Raw genomic sequence first — 17,713 nt, 5'->3', positions numbered from 1 at the left:
AGCAAAAGAAGTTGTGTTAAAAACAAACTGGTGGAAAGCAAGGAAGGATGATGGCCAGCTTTGCTGCAGTAAGAAGCCAAAGGGCGCGTTCCTCCGGCCGGCTGGGAGCCCAAAATATGCGGAGTTGCTGCAAAGCCGTGATCGTGATCGAACCAAGCTAATTGTCAAAGTGTTAAAAAAAGAAAACAGCGGGGCTCCGCGTAGGCCGAATGTTAAGCCCTACATCCGCCGGGCCGGAATCCCATCCCATCCCATCAGGGCCGGAAAACCAAATGATCCCATGAGTCGTACTTTCGAGCAAGAATGAAGGCCGAGCAGCAGACGAGCCGAGTTCACATTGGTTCCATTCCAAACTCTGTTCTAGAACGCTTCGGGCTTCCGTCTTTATACGGAGCTCGGCCTATAGACTCGCTCACACTAGTGCATCGCTTTTATTCTTGCAGCTTTGCTATCAGTTTCACACGGGAACGTGGCGAAATAGGTGAGACTCAGCTTTTGGGCTCGTTTTTTTGACTCACTTGGCAATTGGTTTCCAGTTCCCACTGCGTGCGTCCCTGATACATCCTACATTCCTACCCAATTCACGTTTCACCTATTTATACAAGCTTTTATTTAACTTATTATTGTTGAATGCTGTTAAACAGTATCCCAACATGCTTGCATTTAACTTGCGGTTTTCGTGAGTTTTAATATTTTGCAAATTATTTTTTTGACCATTTGTCAACATATTTTGTTGTTAAAATTTCGCGTACTAGAGAAAAATCGGTGACAATGCAATGTTATGTTGAGATCGACCCTTCAAGGATCGACCTGATCTGATGATGAAAACCGAAGGTAGTAGTATATATTTTATAAGAAGAAAGTATATATGTTAACGGCACCAATCATGGGGCTTTTAAGAGAAAATTTTGAGTATTTTGATATTTCACCGACACCTGTAAAATTTCTACCGCTTTACGCTTTAAAAGTTGTATGTCCAATTTGGCCTTTATGTTTTCTATGTATTTAATGAATGAATGAATGAATGAATGAAATTTAATCCAAAAAATTGTTTCTATATACATTATACATCATACAATAACATTACATAAAAAATAAAATAAAATTAAATTAAATAGCATCCTAAAATTAAAGCTACTGCAATTATTAAATGAAAGCTACTGCAATTGGTTTCAATATTATTAACCCAAAATTGGTTTTTTGCTTCAGTCATGGATGGGATGTAGGCGCCATTCATTTTCGAACTAATAAATATCAATGAAAAATTAAACTCGGCAGCTCTTTAGCTCTTGCTTAAGGTAAAATGTTGCCAGCGATTAAAAACTAATGGTAAATACTTGTTTTACAGGATTTGTCTATACCATCCCATTACTGGTGCCTGTTCCATTATAGGGGTGAGGAAAGGTACTCTGATAAAATAACGCAACCTCACTAAGATTAGGCTCTTTTAAAGTGCCTAAATGTAAATGAAAAATAGTACAATATTCGGAATTCATTAAAATAAATAAATATGGAAAATATCCCGATTTTAAAAGACGATATACAGATGTTTCGTTTCAAAAAAACTACAATTTTATTTTATATTTATTATTTGTTACAGCTGCAATAGAAATACACACTTGGTGTAAATTTCGACCGTCTACCTGGTATGGGTCATACGACAGAGCACACTGAACGACAGATTTAATGAACACGATTTTTGTATAGAGTACCGGTATTAGAACAAAAACCAAATAATTACGATTTTCATATAGGTAGTAGGTATAACGACAATAGAGATATAAATTTCAAGGTACGAGGCCGCCCCGACCGTCGACTGCCAATCGATTACCAGCGGAGACCCTGCTTGGACTTGGGCGATCAGTTGAGAAGTAGCCTCTCACGATCTTCTGCGAGCCCTATGTCCCTGAGGGATAACAGGATTACATCATCGTTTCGTATTTATCATTTATAACGGTTGAGCTTACTTATGTTTTTTTTGTATATCTACATATTACGGTTATAAAATACACACCTCAAACTTGGTGTGATAATAAAGAAAAATACACTGCATAATTAACATGATAAAAACTAGTTCCAGCACAAGTCGAAAAAAAATTAAACATTGTAAAAATGTTGTGATGGTACTGAATCCTCGGGGTGCGAGCCCGACTCGCAGTTAGCCGTTTCTTTTTTAACCAGGGGGGCCCCGCAAGTGATTGTGCTAAGGACCCCGCGCCTTCTTAATCCGCCCCTGGGAGGCCTACCCTGACCGCTCTTTCAATCACTATAAAACCACTGCGGAAGTTTGTCCAATGATCATCCGTTCTAATAGCGGTGTACCCTAGCTTGTGCTACTCGAGATTGGTTATAGTTCAAGTAATGTCGCACCTTGGTTCTGCTGCAGATTACTTTATTTCATTTGAACATGTGATTAATTTAACGGTTAATAAGTGGACTGCCGAAAAACTGCTTGCCTTAATAAATAGTTAATTGCCTTGAATATGTTTTAATGGTGCGGTGTTAATATCATGTTAAGTACAGAAACAACAGAATCCTCCTGACTGGGTTTTTACATCTAGGCAGTCGTAAAACCCTATGTAAATATGATTTACTCGCAGTATATGAGTGAAAGCATTGGCTAAAGGATTTGGCCCGTGCCGCGTAGAGCGTAACCGGCGGTCTTATTTTCGCCTTTCTTGCCGCTACATGAACATATTTTTCTTCGTTCTTGTCTACATTTTATATCGTTGTTCTTTTGAGCAAAAACTGTCTTGGGATGTACTGCAAAAGGCCGGAAGCATTGCCGAAACCGTATCAAATAAATAGACTCTAGGCGTGATTGTGTTACCATACTCGTTCAGTTTCGGGTCTGATAGAGTATGGACTATTTTCAATAAATTATTAGGTGTATTGTAGACATGTGTAAGTAATGCGCGTAACATCACAAATGAGATATCACTCAAACGCGTAATGTTGCATTACGCATCACTCCGAGAAACCAAGCATTACTTCAAACATCACTCGAGCATATGACTGGCCGAAGCGCGCGTAAACTCGTAAAGCATCAATATAGATTGACGCGCCGGTAGTCGGTACGAAAGGTCCGTTCAAGTAGAATCCGCGTAATGTATAATGAGCAATGAGACGTGATGGTGTGATGTGTGATGTTTGTTTGCCATGCTATCATTACTTTGCTATCCCGCTCGCACCCGCACTCACTGCTCGCTCGCTCTCATTCCGCAATGCTTTCGGAACACTTCGGATCGGTCCGCTCGGCCGGTCGGTAGCAGTCGCATTTGAGTTATTGCAAATTTCATTAAATTGATACGATAACGGATTTTTGCACCTGCAATCGATTTAAAACTGTAATGCGTTACCATAGAGCTTACAATGTTTTTAGTATTTTACCTATAAGGATGCGGCAAAATGATAATTCGCTTGCGAGTTTGAATTTGACGAACAAAAACGTATTTACTGTTTATTATTGTTGTGAAATGTTTGGTTTGGTTGACTTTCGCGGCAAACTAAATTAAGCACGAGTGAAGTTACTTATTTATCTTTAATTTAATAGTGAGCTAGTGTTTACAGTACATTCTCGTATCAGTATCATATCATAATTTTATTGATATACCCAAATAAAAATACTACCTAGTGACTCTCGATGGCGTAATCTCATTAATTAACAGATATTTTCTTTTATTTTTTCTATGATGCATATTTTACGACTATAAAAATAAAAACATTACAAAAACGATCTATCACATGGCGGTGACAAAACGCAATGCGTAATAGATCGACGCGCCGATATGATACGCTCTAGAGTCCTAACTCGCTGCGTAATGTAGTTGGTACTGTGATGAGTGTGACGTTGCCATCACGCGCGCGCCCGCGCGCTGTATTCGTTCGGGTAATGTTTCGTTTCGAGTGATAAGTGATGTGATATCTCAGTGTAACATTACGTTTTCGAAAAAGTGATGTGATATAGCATTACTTTTTGAAGCACTGTTTCGCGCATGTCTAGTGTATTGCTTTGATGTATGCAGAACATCAAGACACAAATTTGAGAAGCGTATCAAGTTTTTTTAACCTTCTGAACCATACTGTAATATGCCTAAGTCAAGAGTCACAAGTAATTACTATTTGTTATAAACTCTCATCATCTTCTGCCTGTACATTAAGCTGTTTATTTTTTAGGTAAATACAGGCAACACACAGCCCAGCCTGCCTGATGACCCTGGCCCTGGGTTCAAATCCCAGTATGGGCATTTATTTGTTGTTGTTGAACACAGATATTTGTTCCAGACATATGGGTGTTTTCTATGCATTTAAGTATAATAAATAAGAAAGATATTGATATGATATGATATGATATTCAATACCTGAGGGACTAACAACTGGGTAGAAAGTATTTACCTTAACGACTTCTACGGAAACGAAATCATAGTTGGAGACTATTCGTGTTATAATACTATTACTTAGTATGTGCTAGTATTATATAAAGAAAAACAGTTATATGTTAAAATAAAAACCGGCCAAGAGCATGTCAGGCCATGCTCAGTGTATGGTTCCGTAGTTACTCTTCCGTCACCATAAGCTAAACTGGAGCCTAAAGTATAATAACTTTAACAACCCATTTTATGTCGTAATAACGTTTAACTGAGTATGTCTCTTTACTATGAAGGGGAAACTTTTAGCAATAACTCAAAAACAGCTAAACTGTGTCCGCTATAGTTTTCATTTAATGTCTTTGTTAAGCTCTACTCCCACGATTATTTTCATATTTTTTGGACCTATGGTTCAGGGAGGGGGAGGGACACATTTTTAGGGTTCCGTAGCCAAATGGCAAAAAACGGAACCCTTATAGATTCGTCATGTCCGTGTGTCTGTCTGATTATGTCACAGCCACTTTTTTCCGAAACTATAAGAGCTATACTGTTCAAACTTGGTAAGTAGATGTATTCTATGAACCGCATTAGGATTTTTACACAAAAATAGAAAAAAAAAACAATACATTTTGGGGGTTCCCCATACTTAGAACTGAAACTCAAAAAATCTTTTTTCATCAAACCCATACGTGTGGGGTATCTATGGATAGGTCTTTAAAAATGATATTGAGGTTTCTAATATCATTTTTTTCTAAACTGAATAGTTTGCGCGAGAGACACTTCCAAAGTGGTAAAATGTGTGTGTCCCCCTCCCCGTAACTTCTAAACTAACAGAATGAAAAATCTAAAAAAAATATATCTATAACTATAACTTCCACCGAAAATTGGTTTGAACGAGATCTAGTAAGTAGTTTTTTTTTAATACGTCATAAAATTTAAAAAAAAATATTCATCAAACCCACACGTGAGGGGTATCTATGAATAGGTCTTCAAAAATGATATTTAGGTTTATAATATCACTTTTTTTCTAAACTGAATAGTTTGCGCGAGAGACACTTCCATAGTGAAAAAAATTGTGTCCCCCCCCCCCCCCCTGTAACTTCTAAAATAACAGAATGATAAATCTAAAAAAAATATATGATATACATTACCATGCAACCTTCCACCGAAAATTGGTTTGAACCAGATCTAGTAAGTAGTTTTTTTCAATACGTCATAAATGGTACGGAACCCTTCATGGGCGAGTCCGACTCGCACTTTGCCGCTTTTTTTTCTTTTGGAGCGATTATCTCCGAATATATTCACTTTTACAAAAAACGATACCCCACACTGTAGGGTTAAATCAAAAAAAAATCACTCCCACATTACGTGTAAATTTTTAGATTTTATTGTACGACTTTGTCGGCTTTATTGATGTCCATGCCAAATTTCATCTTTCTAGCACTAACGACCACGGAGCAACGCCTCGGACAGACAGACAGACGGACATGGCGAAACTATAAGGGTTCCTAGTTGACGACAGAGCCCTAAAAAGATTTGATGTTACGCTAAATACGCTAATGGTATCCCTTATATCTTAATCGTTTCATTTGTCAATTAACGTTTGCTGTCGTAATTAAGTAGATGAATATTTAAACTTTACTAATTATTGGTAAGAGTTCTAAATGCGTCAAATTTAATCAGAAATCGTAAAGTTTGTTCGTTAAGGGTAACTTAAAGCTAGTCCCGGCGACTTATAATCGTCTAGATCAATTAAGTTTGCCCAACTCTCTGGTAATCGAATCTCACGAGTTGTAAGAATTTGTTATCCGCGCATTCGGCAAGCAAGGACGGAATGGCGAAACATAATTCAATTTCTTCCAAATTTTCGCCGACGACCGAGCTGAGATTACGAGCGCTTAAACAATTTGAATTCGGTTATTACAGTTTGTATCGGTTTTAATTGAAACAAAATATTTACTTGCCAGGGGATTGTGGGGTTCTTTTGTTCGCATTGTCTAGCGGCCGTGGATTGTTCTCGGAAAGAACTGGACCGGAGCTCATGTAATTTGAGAAAGCGGTTTAATTGTGCAAGATGCAAACTTCCCCGAGCTTTATTTGCGCTGGTAATAAAGTAGAAAGCAAGCATAAAAAGTAAGTTAGGCACACGCTAGCGAACATGTCAGTGGCAAGCTCGTGGTAAGCGTACAGATGTTTATTGTGTATTATTACTACTTACCTATCAGTGCAGCGCGTCAAATATAATCGTAGGGCAAGCCGGGGCTATTACAGCTTATTATCTTTGAGATATTATCTAGTAGGAAAACAATGTACTCATTGAGTTTCTTATCTTAGGCAAGCTAAATGTAATCGAGTTCTATGAAAGCCCCGCCAATGTCACCTATTTCATCCAAAAATGGAATTCAAAGATTTCAAAGATTGGAAATAAAAAAAATATTAGAATAAAACCTATGTCATGAGTCACATGAGACTGTCATGACACATTAATAAAATATGGAATATTACTAACAGTAATGGGGATCATTTTAACCTGTGTTACTATTTAATAATTGTGAACACATCTACAAAATTCTGACAATTTATATAAGAATTAATACAGCGGTATGACAAAACTAATAGAAATCACAGACTACTGGCTTACTAACGTTGTCCAACTTTCTGACTTCCACGCCTTGTTATAGACGAGTGTGAAGTAAGTTATGGTAACGGCACCAATCACGAGACAGAAAATTGGAGTATTGTTGATATTTCACTGATACCTCCTCTAACATTTCTACCGCTTTGCGCCTTTTTTTTCTCCAGTCATAGGCAGTATGGCTTATTAAATATATGTGATTCTTTTTATGATAAAATGTTGCCAGTATTTAAAAAATTGTGATAAATACCTATTTTACAGGATTTATGTTATACAACCATTACTGGTGCCACGTCCATCAGAGGGATGTTTTGTTCACTATAACAGCTACAAGCGTTTCCTTCAATTTTGTGTTCTCAAATAAACACCCGCCTATATCTCCAGGATCCTGTGTAAACACACGACCTTTCACATCACCTTCCCGTATTTACTAACTTCACGGAATTAACGTAAATGACTTGACCGTTTAATGGATCTAAGGTAAGGTGTAAACATCTACCGAATAACCCGTACGGGGTCCGTACTTTTAATGGAAATTGTACAAACACAGGCAATAACAAATACGAGTAAGTGTCCTTTTTTATACATTATTGTATTGCTGACTGTATCTACCTACTACCAAATCCTCCTCGCGACATTTCTATAGAGTATAGAGCTTAAAACGGTTAAACGTGAACGGTTAATGTGTTTTTTTTGACATCAATAATACAGAAGTATGCCTATGTTTTCTTCAATCAGACGCCAGGTAATACTACAAACTATCTGAAATCAACATAAAAACACTATAAAAATATACGGAGTAGGTACTATGTTACTTACTCCTCTGGTGCAGCGACCCAAAGTGTGTTTTGGCTTCCAATACGACTGATGGCCTCTGATCCCGGTCCTGTGCAGTTTCTTGCCAGTCTTCAACCTGGAGCTCGCACAGATCTGTATCCACCACATCCATCGATATCGATACCTTGGTCGACCGGCCGGGCTCCGTGCTGTCGGTTTTCCCTCAAACGCTCTTATCACGTTCGACCGTTCGAACTTTCTTTTCTGGAGCTATATTAAAGTGTGTTAAAATGTAAGTTTTTGAAATGTACGACGAGACTACTTGTAATACAGGTAGTAGGATAGATACGTGGATATAAGCACTTCATTAAGACACATACTACAATAGTGTGAGACATATGTGCGAACCCACAAAAATGAGTCAGTAGGTAAATATCGTGTTCGTGTTCCGCTATAGCTGTAGGAGGCATATTTTCAATTGACATGAGTGTTTAGTTATTTTTACTCTAAGAGGTGCCAAACCAATGAAATTTATGACTGCAAAACAAAAACTTGTATGAGTTGACAGTTGAATAAATACAGACCGCTAAATGCCATCGCGAAATAAATACCTAAAAACTTGCTTAAGGTTAGGTGAGGTAAGAGAAACTATGGGACAAGAGAAACACTTGTAGGGAAAATAAACAGTTATAGCTAATTGGCTACTTGACAGTTTTTTGTAAATAATGTCAATCGATCTTGATTTACCTGAGGATCAAATGTCTACTCATGTGGACTCATGGCATGTAAGCCAACACAAAGGTCAGAAATTTAAAGTCTGACGCTCGTACTCGACGCTTGAAATGCCTCTAACAAAATGATAATGAAATGTGACGTCACATTACGTAAGTCTGTCCTAAATGTATGGAAGATCAAGGAAACTGCCATTTTGACCCTAAAATATTACGTTTATGTGTATAGTTGTCATACAATTTATTTTTCAATAAAATGTAAGGAATCTAATTTTCTTTTCTGTTTTTGAAAGCCAAAAATATATATTTTTTAACACTTTGGAGCCTTGTATTTTTTTTATAATCTCAATATATGTTTTTAAATAAAAAATCCACTTTTTTATAATGGATGGCTAATTTTTTATGCATTTAACTCAATTTTGTTATAATATTCAACATGTGTCAAGTACCTACCCAATTAAACATTTTAAAAATTAAATTAAATGATAATGCTATAAATAAAGCTAATGCATACATAAAATTAACTTGAAATACTTACATAGAAGGAGTTTTCTCATACGGTTTCTCTGGCAAGGAGAAAAATAAAGTAAGTATATTTCTTTTACCCCACCTGACCTTAATGTTGTTTGTATTTATAGCACTACATTTGGGTCTACAATTTGCAATTTGTTGAGCGATAACTAGTGTCGGAGCAATCTGTTGAAATACGTCGGATAGATCTATTAGACCGGGCGCCGGGCCAGGAGCATATATCGTCAGTAATCGCCTACCGGCTGATACCAATTTTTTTTTTATGTGTTTCGGTGGCTGCCTTTTCTCAACCCAATAACGGAGCGGCAGCTGACGTCCACGAGGGTTCATGATAGGTACCAAATTCATAGCCGTTAACCACTATACGAGTTATCGCCCGAGAAGCGATTAGTCATGGAAATCTGTTCCTGGCTCGTGGTATATATTATTTTCTGGTTTCAACTGTTAAGTTTAGTCTATCGGTTGTATACTCGTAAAGAAGACATATTGTGTGTAATATAACTAATATATTTAGTTTTTTTTTTCTTTTATATTATTCTTATTTTTTTTATTGTTTTTTTTTTCCACTAACATAGTTATTAAGATACTCTGTAACTAACAAGCTATGGATCAACTTGGTCTGAAATAAATGATTTATTTATTTATATTGAAATATCTCTACAATAGTTACAACTTTAGAGAAAAGTTTATTTGACCTAGGTAACCTGCTACCAGTCTGCTACATATTTCCTTACACGCTAAAACCGAGTAGTAGGTACCTCTACCGTTGATTTTTAATTCTGATGTTAAATATAAAATTACAACTGGGAGCGAATTCAATTTTCTTCCGTGCCAAGGGAAATAAATTGGGTTTTAGAATAGGTATTATATCTGAAGAAAAACTAAAACCAGCTTCTGCACTTTTAGGAAAATAAGTTTTAGATACCTAGAGAGAAAAAATAGAGATTTCCGGCTAAGTACGAGTAGTTATGTTATAGGTGGATTAAAGAGGCCATGACACTTCGCATCCTATTATGACAGTTAATTATGACGAACATAACGACAATATTTCCCCGTCGTATCTACTGTACTATATGCTGTAAAGGAGTAAGTAAGTAAGTAAATATTCTTTATTGCACCAACAATTATACATGTAAAACTACAAATGAATTTTAAAGGAAAATAGAACCAGGTAACAACAGGCGGTCTTATCGCTAAAAAGCGATCTCTTCCAGACAACCTTTGACCTTAGGAGATGGCTCTAATGAATCTAAATTTGTTTAGAATTCATGTTCTGTCCACCTTCACCTCTATTATCAATTCATATACTCCATGATAATGTTTCACTTCCGTCCAACATTATAACGAGCCTATTGTGTCCCACTGCTGGGCAAAGGCCTCCCCCCTCTTCTTCCACTCATCCCGATTTTGAGCTACGACCGGCCAGTCCCTCATACATACTGCTCTATATATATTATTAATGTACCTTACCTATGAATTATAAAAAAATAAAGCGATCACCAACTGATGAGGCTAGTCTAGAATCGAACCCGCGCAACCTCTAGCCAACTTACCGCCCATCGAGACGAATTTTACCTTATTTTGTCAGCTTTGAACTTGGGCTACCCAAAAGTCCCACAGCCCGATTGGACGTTAGCAAAATAAGATCTAAAATACTAATAAAAACACTATCTTCGTCCTCCCATAGTCCCGGCATTTTGCCACGGCTCATGGGAGCCTGGGGTCCGCTTGACAACTAATCCCAAGATTTGGTGTAGGCACAAGTTTTTACGAAAGCAACTGCCATTTGACCTTCCAACCCAGAGCCACTTTGTATACTTTTGAAACTTGTCATCGAATTAGTCGAAAGAAAGTCAATATTATTTAATGACACTCTTTAGAATATTCAGGCACTCAAAGCTTATTTTTTTAATTTACAAAGCTCCCCACGTGCCAGTACTTGTAAAGTTAAACATAAGCTTACAAGAGAATAACTTGTTAACTGCTATTTAAAGTACGCACAACATTCAACCTACTCATCTTAACGCATATTAAGACGTTGAAACTTTTTAATTTCCCGAAGAATGCCGAAAGTTTAGATTGTTTTCCCTGATCAAAGTGTTTCGGCCAACCTTGCGAGGGTGGCAGGGGGAATGGGCGGGGCCAGCCGGGATCAGCAACAGGTCCAGCGAGATCGATATCTGCGGGAAGCTGGCGCATGCGCGCCGCGCACTGCATACACCATGCGCTCTCTGGTGATGCTCTGGCTGTCATTACTAACCCCAGGTATGTCAAAACGAATATTTCATACGATAACCTATCCAAATTACCCAATTAGCCCTCCTAACAAGACAGTAACTTTGATTATTAGGTACGTTATAGTGTTCCCTTTAATCACGGATAAAAACAACCTTAGAGACGAACTGTCAAAATGACTTGTCTATGGGTTCTTTGTTGATTTTCAGAAAAATTCGTAAAGTAAGCAAGATGTAGACTTTGGTTGTTGTATTAACGTCGTTAACACATGTTGTCTAATTTTCATAAGAAGATGAATCATAAATGTATTCGCATTATCGCACGTTTTGAAAATAAAATTCCAAAATGAACATTACTCATATTCATGTAGCACTTGGTATTAGGGTGATAATTTTTAATGAAAATAAATGTAAAGATATTTAGCTGCAAGCTGTCTTTTACCCTAGAGACTAACGTATCTTTATTACAGTTGAAGTTTTATAAATTATACTTATTTTTTAATTTAGTTTATTTATGTAACCTGTATTACAGTCAGTTTTGTCAAGTTACCTATATAACTCATGTACATGCATTTCCTTTTCTTCGAATATCAGTTATACCACAAAATGCATACGAAGAAGGAGTCACCGTCGCGTCGTCAACTCAATGAGGCGTGATTGAAATAAAAATAATAAAAAGATGAATGCTTTTCCAGAAGGTGAATGCGACCTCCTCCGTGACAGCGTCCACGTGACATCGGCCGCCGCGAGGCCCAACAACGACCTGTGGTGCTATAAGTGCCTGGCGGAGGTGCCCGAGGACAAGTGCGCCGACCTGCGCCACAACAACTCGGCGCTCATCAGCAAGTGCCACAACGACCGGCCCATGTGCATGGTAATAAAAATTATGGTCACGTAGGATCAGAGACATTTTTATCACAACATGGTTAAGCCAAGCAATAAGGTATAGAGTGAAATGCTTAGAACACAATTTTTGACTTAGTAACTTTTTTGAGCATTCGTTGCCTGACCTAGGTTGCGAAAAGATTTTCTCTAGTGACTTCATAACATAGGTTTAAAACGCACTTTAAAAATTTGTAACAATTTATGCACAAAAGCTGAAAATGAAAATTGCTTCTAAAAATGCGCAATATCAGTTTACATGGTTCCTTTTTTTTCATTATAGTACTAAACTAAAAAAAAACATGATATCAAGCTTCGTTCAGTGAGAGTTAGAGAAGAACGGGGCCGGGGCCTTAAGGAACAGAGGTCCTACCGCGAAACACGTCCGACGTGTTGCCTCTCTATCGTGCTTGTAAATTCGTACGTAAGTGTGACAGGAAGGCAACACGTCGACCGTGGTTCGCGGTAGGCCCTTAGTTGCTATGATCTTTGTAAGGAATGCTCCCGATACTGATTTAGTATAGCGAGAACACGGATACTATTTATGTATAAAAAAAAATGATGATCAATGATGCTACAAATGATTGGTTAACTTACCCGAGGACAAATGCGCCGACACAGCCCGGCGCTCACCGGCAAGTGTCACAACCACTGCCCAATATGTTATCCATCAGTTGCTGACGCTGAATTCCTGAAAAGGCAAAAACACTTGAGAAACTGGGAAAGCCTATTGCGAACTTTGAAAATCTAAATTTATGTAATTACATATTACCGTGTAACTTCGAATGCTTCCTTGATGGATTGGCAAGTAAATATTTGAAGTTACTATCTAGTTACTTGATTAATTAGCTTTTAACTTCCACCTTCCGTCATTTTTCCTCCTCTGTATTTAAAAGTCATCAGGTACTTTATCGAAAAGTTATGCTGACAAGATTTCACATTTTGCTGCTACCATGTCATGTTACGAGAGAAACATTCAAAGCAACGTCATAAAGCACAAATATTCAACAATTTCCAAACAACTAGCACGTGTGCACGCGATTCATTTCAGTTCCACGTAAACACTATTAAGCTTATCCATTCACAGTTCGTGGTAGTACGTAGGTGCCTACCTCATTCGTCACAAGTCTGTGTACGTTAACAGACTTCTTCGAAACACAACCTTATCAGGATGAAATTAATATAAAGGTGAGAGTGAAAAGGATGCTAGGTAGCCCATAGCTAATAAAGTATAAAGTCCACAGTAAACCGATTGTGAATATTTACACATACCCCAAACATCGAGATTGAAAGAAAGTCTGGTTCCATCTAAATTTCTCTTGCTTTAAGATTACCTATAAGTTGTACTGATGTTTTCGTTCTATAAATTAGTAATAAATTTTGCCGGCAGGTCAAGCGCTTCTCCTATACAACATCTAATGAAAACTCCACGACAGATCTCAAGATGTGGGCGCTCGAGCGGAACTGCACCAAGCACTGCGAACCTGGCTGCATCATCATCGGAGAACGAACGAAACTATACGCCTGCACGTCATGCTGCTCTACTTCTCTATGCAACTACGGGTCCAGTGCCAGCAGAGGAACTCTACAACTGAAGCTGCTGTCCGTAACTCTACTCGTCATCGCGGCCATCACCAGACTAACATTATGATCACTCCTTATCTAAATAATTGTTGATGTCATCTGGCAAGCCAACCAAGTCAGTAAGGAATTATGGGATCAAAAGTGTAACTGTGGTAGGTAATATTTTGTTTATTAGTGAGGGAGGCATCATATTTATAAAATATGTACATTAATATGACTTACGTGTTAGCTCACTGCATCGGAGATTGAGACCAAAATATTCACAATCACTTGCTAATAAACAACTATGTACTTACACACAACACGTTATCAACCATCAACCTATCTATACACAATAACGCTTCAATGTTGGGCACTGGTCTATTACCGCGAAAATAGAAATTCGAAAATTGCTGGCATCTTTCTTTTTTACTCCAATTAAGACGTAATTAGAGTGACAGAGAAAGATGCCCGCACTTTGCGAACTTCGGTTTTCGCGGCAGGCCCCCTGGACAGTCCTCCTCTCATAGCCGAGAGGGGTTGGGCGTTAGGTCATGGTTGATGGTTGAACGATAGTCCCCAAGTTCGTCCAGTCCAGGGAGGGAATTGCATTAACACGCTGTGCAAGACAAACTTAATCCGATAGTTTGTTCTATAGAAATGCAGGTGCACGACGATGTGAAAGACAGAACTGTCTATTTCACATTGCCAATTTATTTTCCAAGCACACACAGAAAAGTTCACGGCAAATACTTATGTTATTTATTTTACTTAGTCCCAAAATCAACATGGTATGGCTAGTCTTTGATAAAAATTACTTATATCTAAGTAATCTAAGTATCGCAAAAAAATCTTTTCAAGCACCCATTGACGTGACACTTGACACTGAAAGCAAAACAAACTACAGTAATTTTTACCTTCGAATTTTTTCTTTTGTTTTTTGACATTTTTAATTTTATTTTCGTGACGTCTCTCTCAGTATATCCCATGAATATCATATAACATAACTATAACTTATAGGTAACTAAACTTATCTGAGCAATGCTGCAATGGGTGGGAAGTAGTAGTTCAATGGGAGTAGCAGAGAACGCGTTATTATTGTTTGTCCTTGTCACAGCCTCACATTTTGTTATTCCCCGCTAGTGATTATATGCTCTTTGTTCCCCGCCATGAATTTAGCTAGGTAACAATGAACCCGACCAACTTACGTAGGTTATAAAACGTGTTTTTAATTTCGTCGCATTGCGCGTATGTTATTCCCTCACGGGCTGTGCTCATGCGATCATGGGCGCACGCGTATTGCATATCTCTAGAAAATATACTAAATCAATGGTAGGTATATCCAGCTTTTCCTTGGTTTGCCACGCCTCATACAGTCTTCTAGATCTGGAGCGTCGCGAAACGTCAACGAAATTTCTAACTACCTATATGTATGCCCCACCCCCTTCCCTTGGCCATCGACCACTTATGAACATTATAATAAAAATACTACTTTGCTAATCCGTGAAAAGGTAACAACCTAGTCAATCAGTGCCAACCCGTTATACTTACTTGCGTATTTTTTACATGCAATTAATGACAAACCACCACCAAAAATACAAAACTCAACACGTGTTTCGCCTCTCTACGAGGCTCTCTCGAATGTTGATGGTATGACATGACGTCCACCAATAGTCGGCCATATTTATACCTTGGCCACTATCCCTCGTTATAGGGAGCGTGCATGAACTATAGGAGGCAGCACAGGAGCCGTCAGATTTTTGGCGCGAGGCGTAAATGTGATGTTTATTATTCCAATGTAGCCCACAAGATGGCAGAACCTACTATGCACAAGAAAACACATGACGTGTAAATTTACATGTTTTTTTTTTTTTTTTTTTTTATGGCATCGCGCTCCTGGCGCATTCAGCCAAACGAGTAAAACGGGGAAACGGAATTAAAGGATTACATTATAACGGATATGTCGGAATTTGGACAAGGATCAGGGAATGTTTACATGTTTATTGTTCCGATTCAGGCCAAAAGATGACAGACCCTCCAACGCGCACGGTCCCTATACCTGTAATATATTTGTTTTAATTAGTACGGATTTCCGCAAAGTAACGTCTGATTTTATTTATTATTTAAACGTCGATTTTTAGGGTTCCGTAGCCAAATGGCAAAAAACGGAACCCTTATAGATTCGTCATGTCCGTCTGTCTGTCCGATTCTGTCACAGCCACTTTTCTCCGAAACTATAAGAGCTGTACTGTTCAAACTTAGTAAGTGGATGTATTCTATGAACCGCATTAAGATTTTCACACAAAAATAGAAAAAAAACAGTAAATTTTGGGGGTTCCCCATACTTAGAACTGAAACTCAAAAAATCTTTTTTCATCAAACCCATACGTGTGGGGTATTTATGGATAGGTCTTCAAAAATGATATTGAGGTTTCTAATATCATTTTTTTCTAAAATGAATAGTTTGCGCGAGAGACACTTCCAAAGTGGTAAAATGTGTGTCCCCCCCCCCCCCCCCGTAACTTCTAAAATAACAGAATGAAAAATCTAAAAAAAATATATGATATACATTGCTATGTAAACTTCCACCGAAAATTGGTTTGAACGAGATCTAGTAAGTAGTTTTTTTTTAATACGTCATGAAATTAAAAAAAAAATTTTTTTCATCATACCCATACGTGTGGGGTATCTATGGATAGGTCTTCAAAAATGATATTAAGGTTTCTAATATCATTTTTTTCTAAACTGAATAGTTTGCGCGAGAGAACCTTCCAAAGTGAAAAAAAGTGTGTCCCCCCCCCTGTAACTTCTAAAATAACAGAATGAAAAATCTAAAAAAAATATATGATATACATTACCATGCAAACTTCCACCGAAAATTGGTTTGAACGAGATCTAGTGAGTAGTTTTTTAGGGTTCCGTAGCCAAATGGCAAAAAACGGAACCCTTATAGATTCGTCATGTCCGTCTGTCTGTCCGATTCTGTCACAGCCACTTTTCTCCGAAACTATAAGAGCTGTACTGTTCAAACTTAGTAAGTGGATGTATTCTATGAACCGCATTAAGATTTTCACACAAAAATAGAAAAAAAACAGTAATATTTGGGGGTTCCCCATACTTAGAACTGAAACTCAAAAAATCTTTTTTCATCAAACCCATACGTGTGGGGTATTTATGGATAGGTCTTCAAAAATGATATTGAGGTTTCTAATATCATTTTTTTCTAAAATGAATAGTTTGCGCGAGAGACACTTCCAAAGTGGTAAAATGTGTGTCCCCCCCCCCCCCCGTAACTTCTAAAATAACAGAATGAAAAATCTAAAAAAAATATATGATATACATTGCTATGTAAACTTCCACCGAAAATTGGTTTGAACGAGATCTAGTAAGTAGTTTTTTTTTAATACGTCATGAAATTAAAAAAAAAAAATTTTTTTCATCATACCCATACGTGTGGGGTATCTATGGATAGGTCTTCAAAAATGATATTAAGGTTTCTAATATCATTTTTTTCTAAACTGAATAGTTTGCGCGAGAGAACCTTCCAAAGTGAAAAAAAGTGTGTCCCCCCCCCCTGTAACTTCTAAAATAACAGAATGAAAAATCTAAAAAAAATATATGATATACATTACCATGCAAACTTCCACCGAAAATTGGTTTGAACGAGATCTAGTGAGTAGTTTTTTTTTTTAATACGTCATAAAATTTTAAAAAAAAATTTTTCATCAAACATATACGTGTGGGGTATCTATGGATAGGTCTTCAAAAATGATATTTAGGTTCCTAATATCATTTTTTTCTAAACTGAATAGTTTGCGCGAGAGACACTTCCAAAGTGGTAAAATGTGTGGCCAAAGTGGTAAAATGTTGAACAAGATCTAGTAAGAAGATTTTTTTTTAATACGTCTTAAATTGTACGGAACCCTTCATGCGCGAGTCCGACTCGCACTTGGCCGCTTTTTTTTTTAATACGTCATAAAATTTTAAAAAAAA

The 17,713-nt window shown here is 37.5% G+C and overlaps 1 protein-coding gene across 1 annotated transcript; it reads left to right on the top strand.

The window, feature by feature from the left end:
- Window positions 1-8,631: 8,631 nt before the first annotated feature.
- On the top strand, window positions 8,632-17,287 carry LOC133520540 (uncharacterized). Its single transcript, XM_061855019.1, has 3 exons — window positions 8,632-11,306; window positions 11,971-12,149; window positions 13,548-17,287. The coding sequence occupies exons 1-3, from the start codon at window positions 11,174-11,176 to the stop codon at window positions 13,806-13,808; spliced, it is 573 nt and encodes a 190-aa protein (XP_061711003.1). The 5' UTR covers window positions 8,632-11,173; the 3' UTR covers window positions 13,809-17,287.
- The last annotated feature ends 426 nt before the right edge of the window (window positions 17,288-17,713 follow it).

Source organism: Cydia pomonella, chromosome 8 (genome assembly GCF_033807575.1).
Source record: "Cydia pomonella isolate Wapato2018A chromosome 8, ilCydPomo1, whole genome shotgun sequence".
Classification (NCBI taxonomy): domain Eukaryota; kingdom Metazoa; phylum Arthropoda; class Insecta; order Lepidoptera; family Tortricidae; genus Cydia; species Cydia pomonella.
Note: the sequence above shows the minus strand (reverse complement) of the source record. Positions and strands in the feature narration are given on the sequence as shown.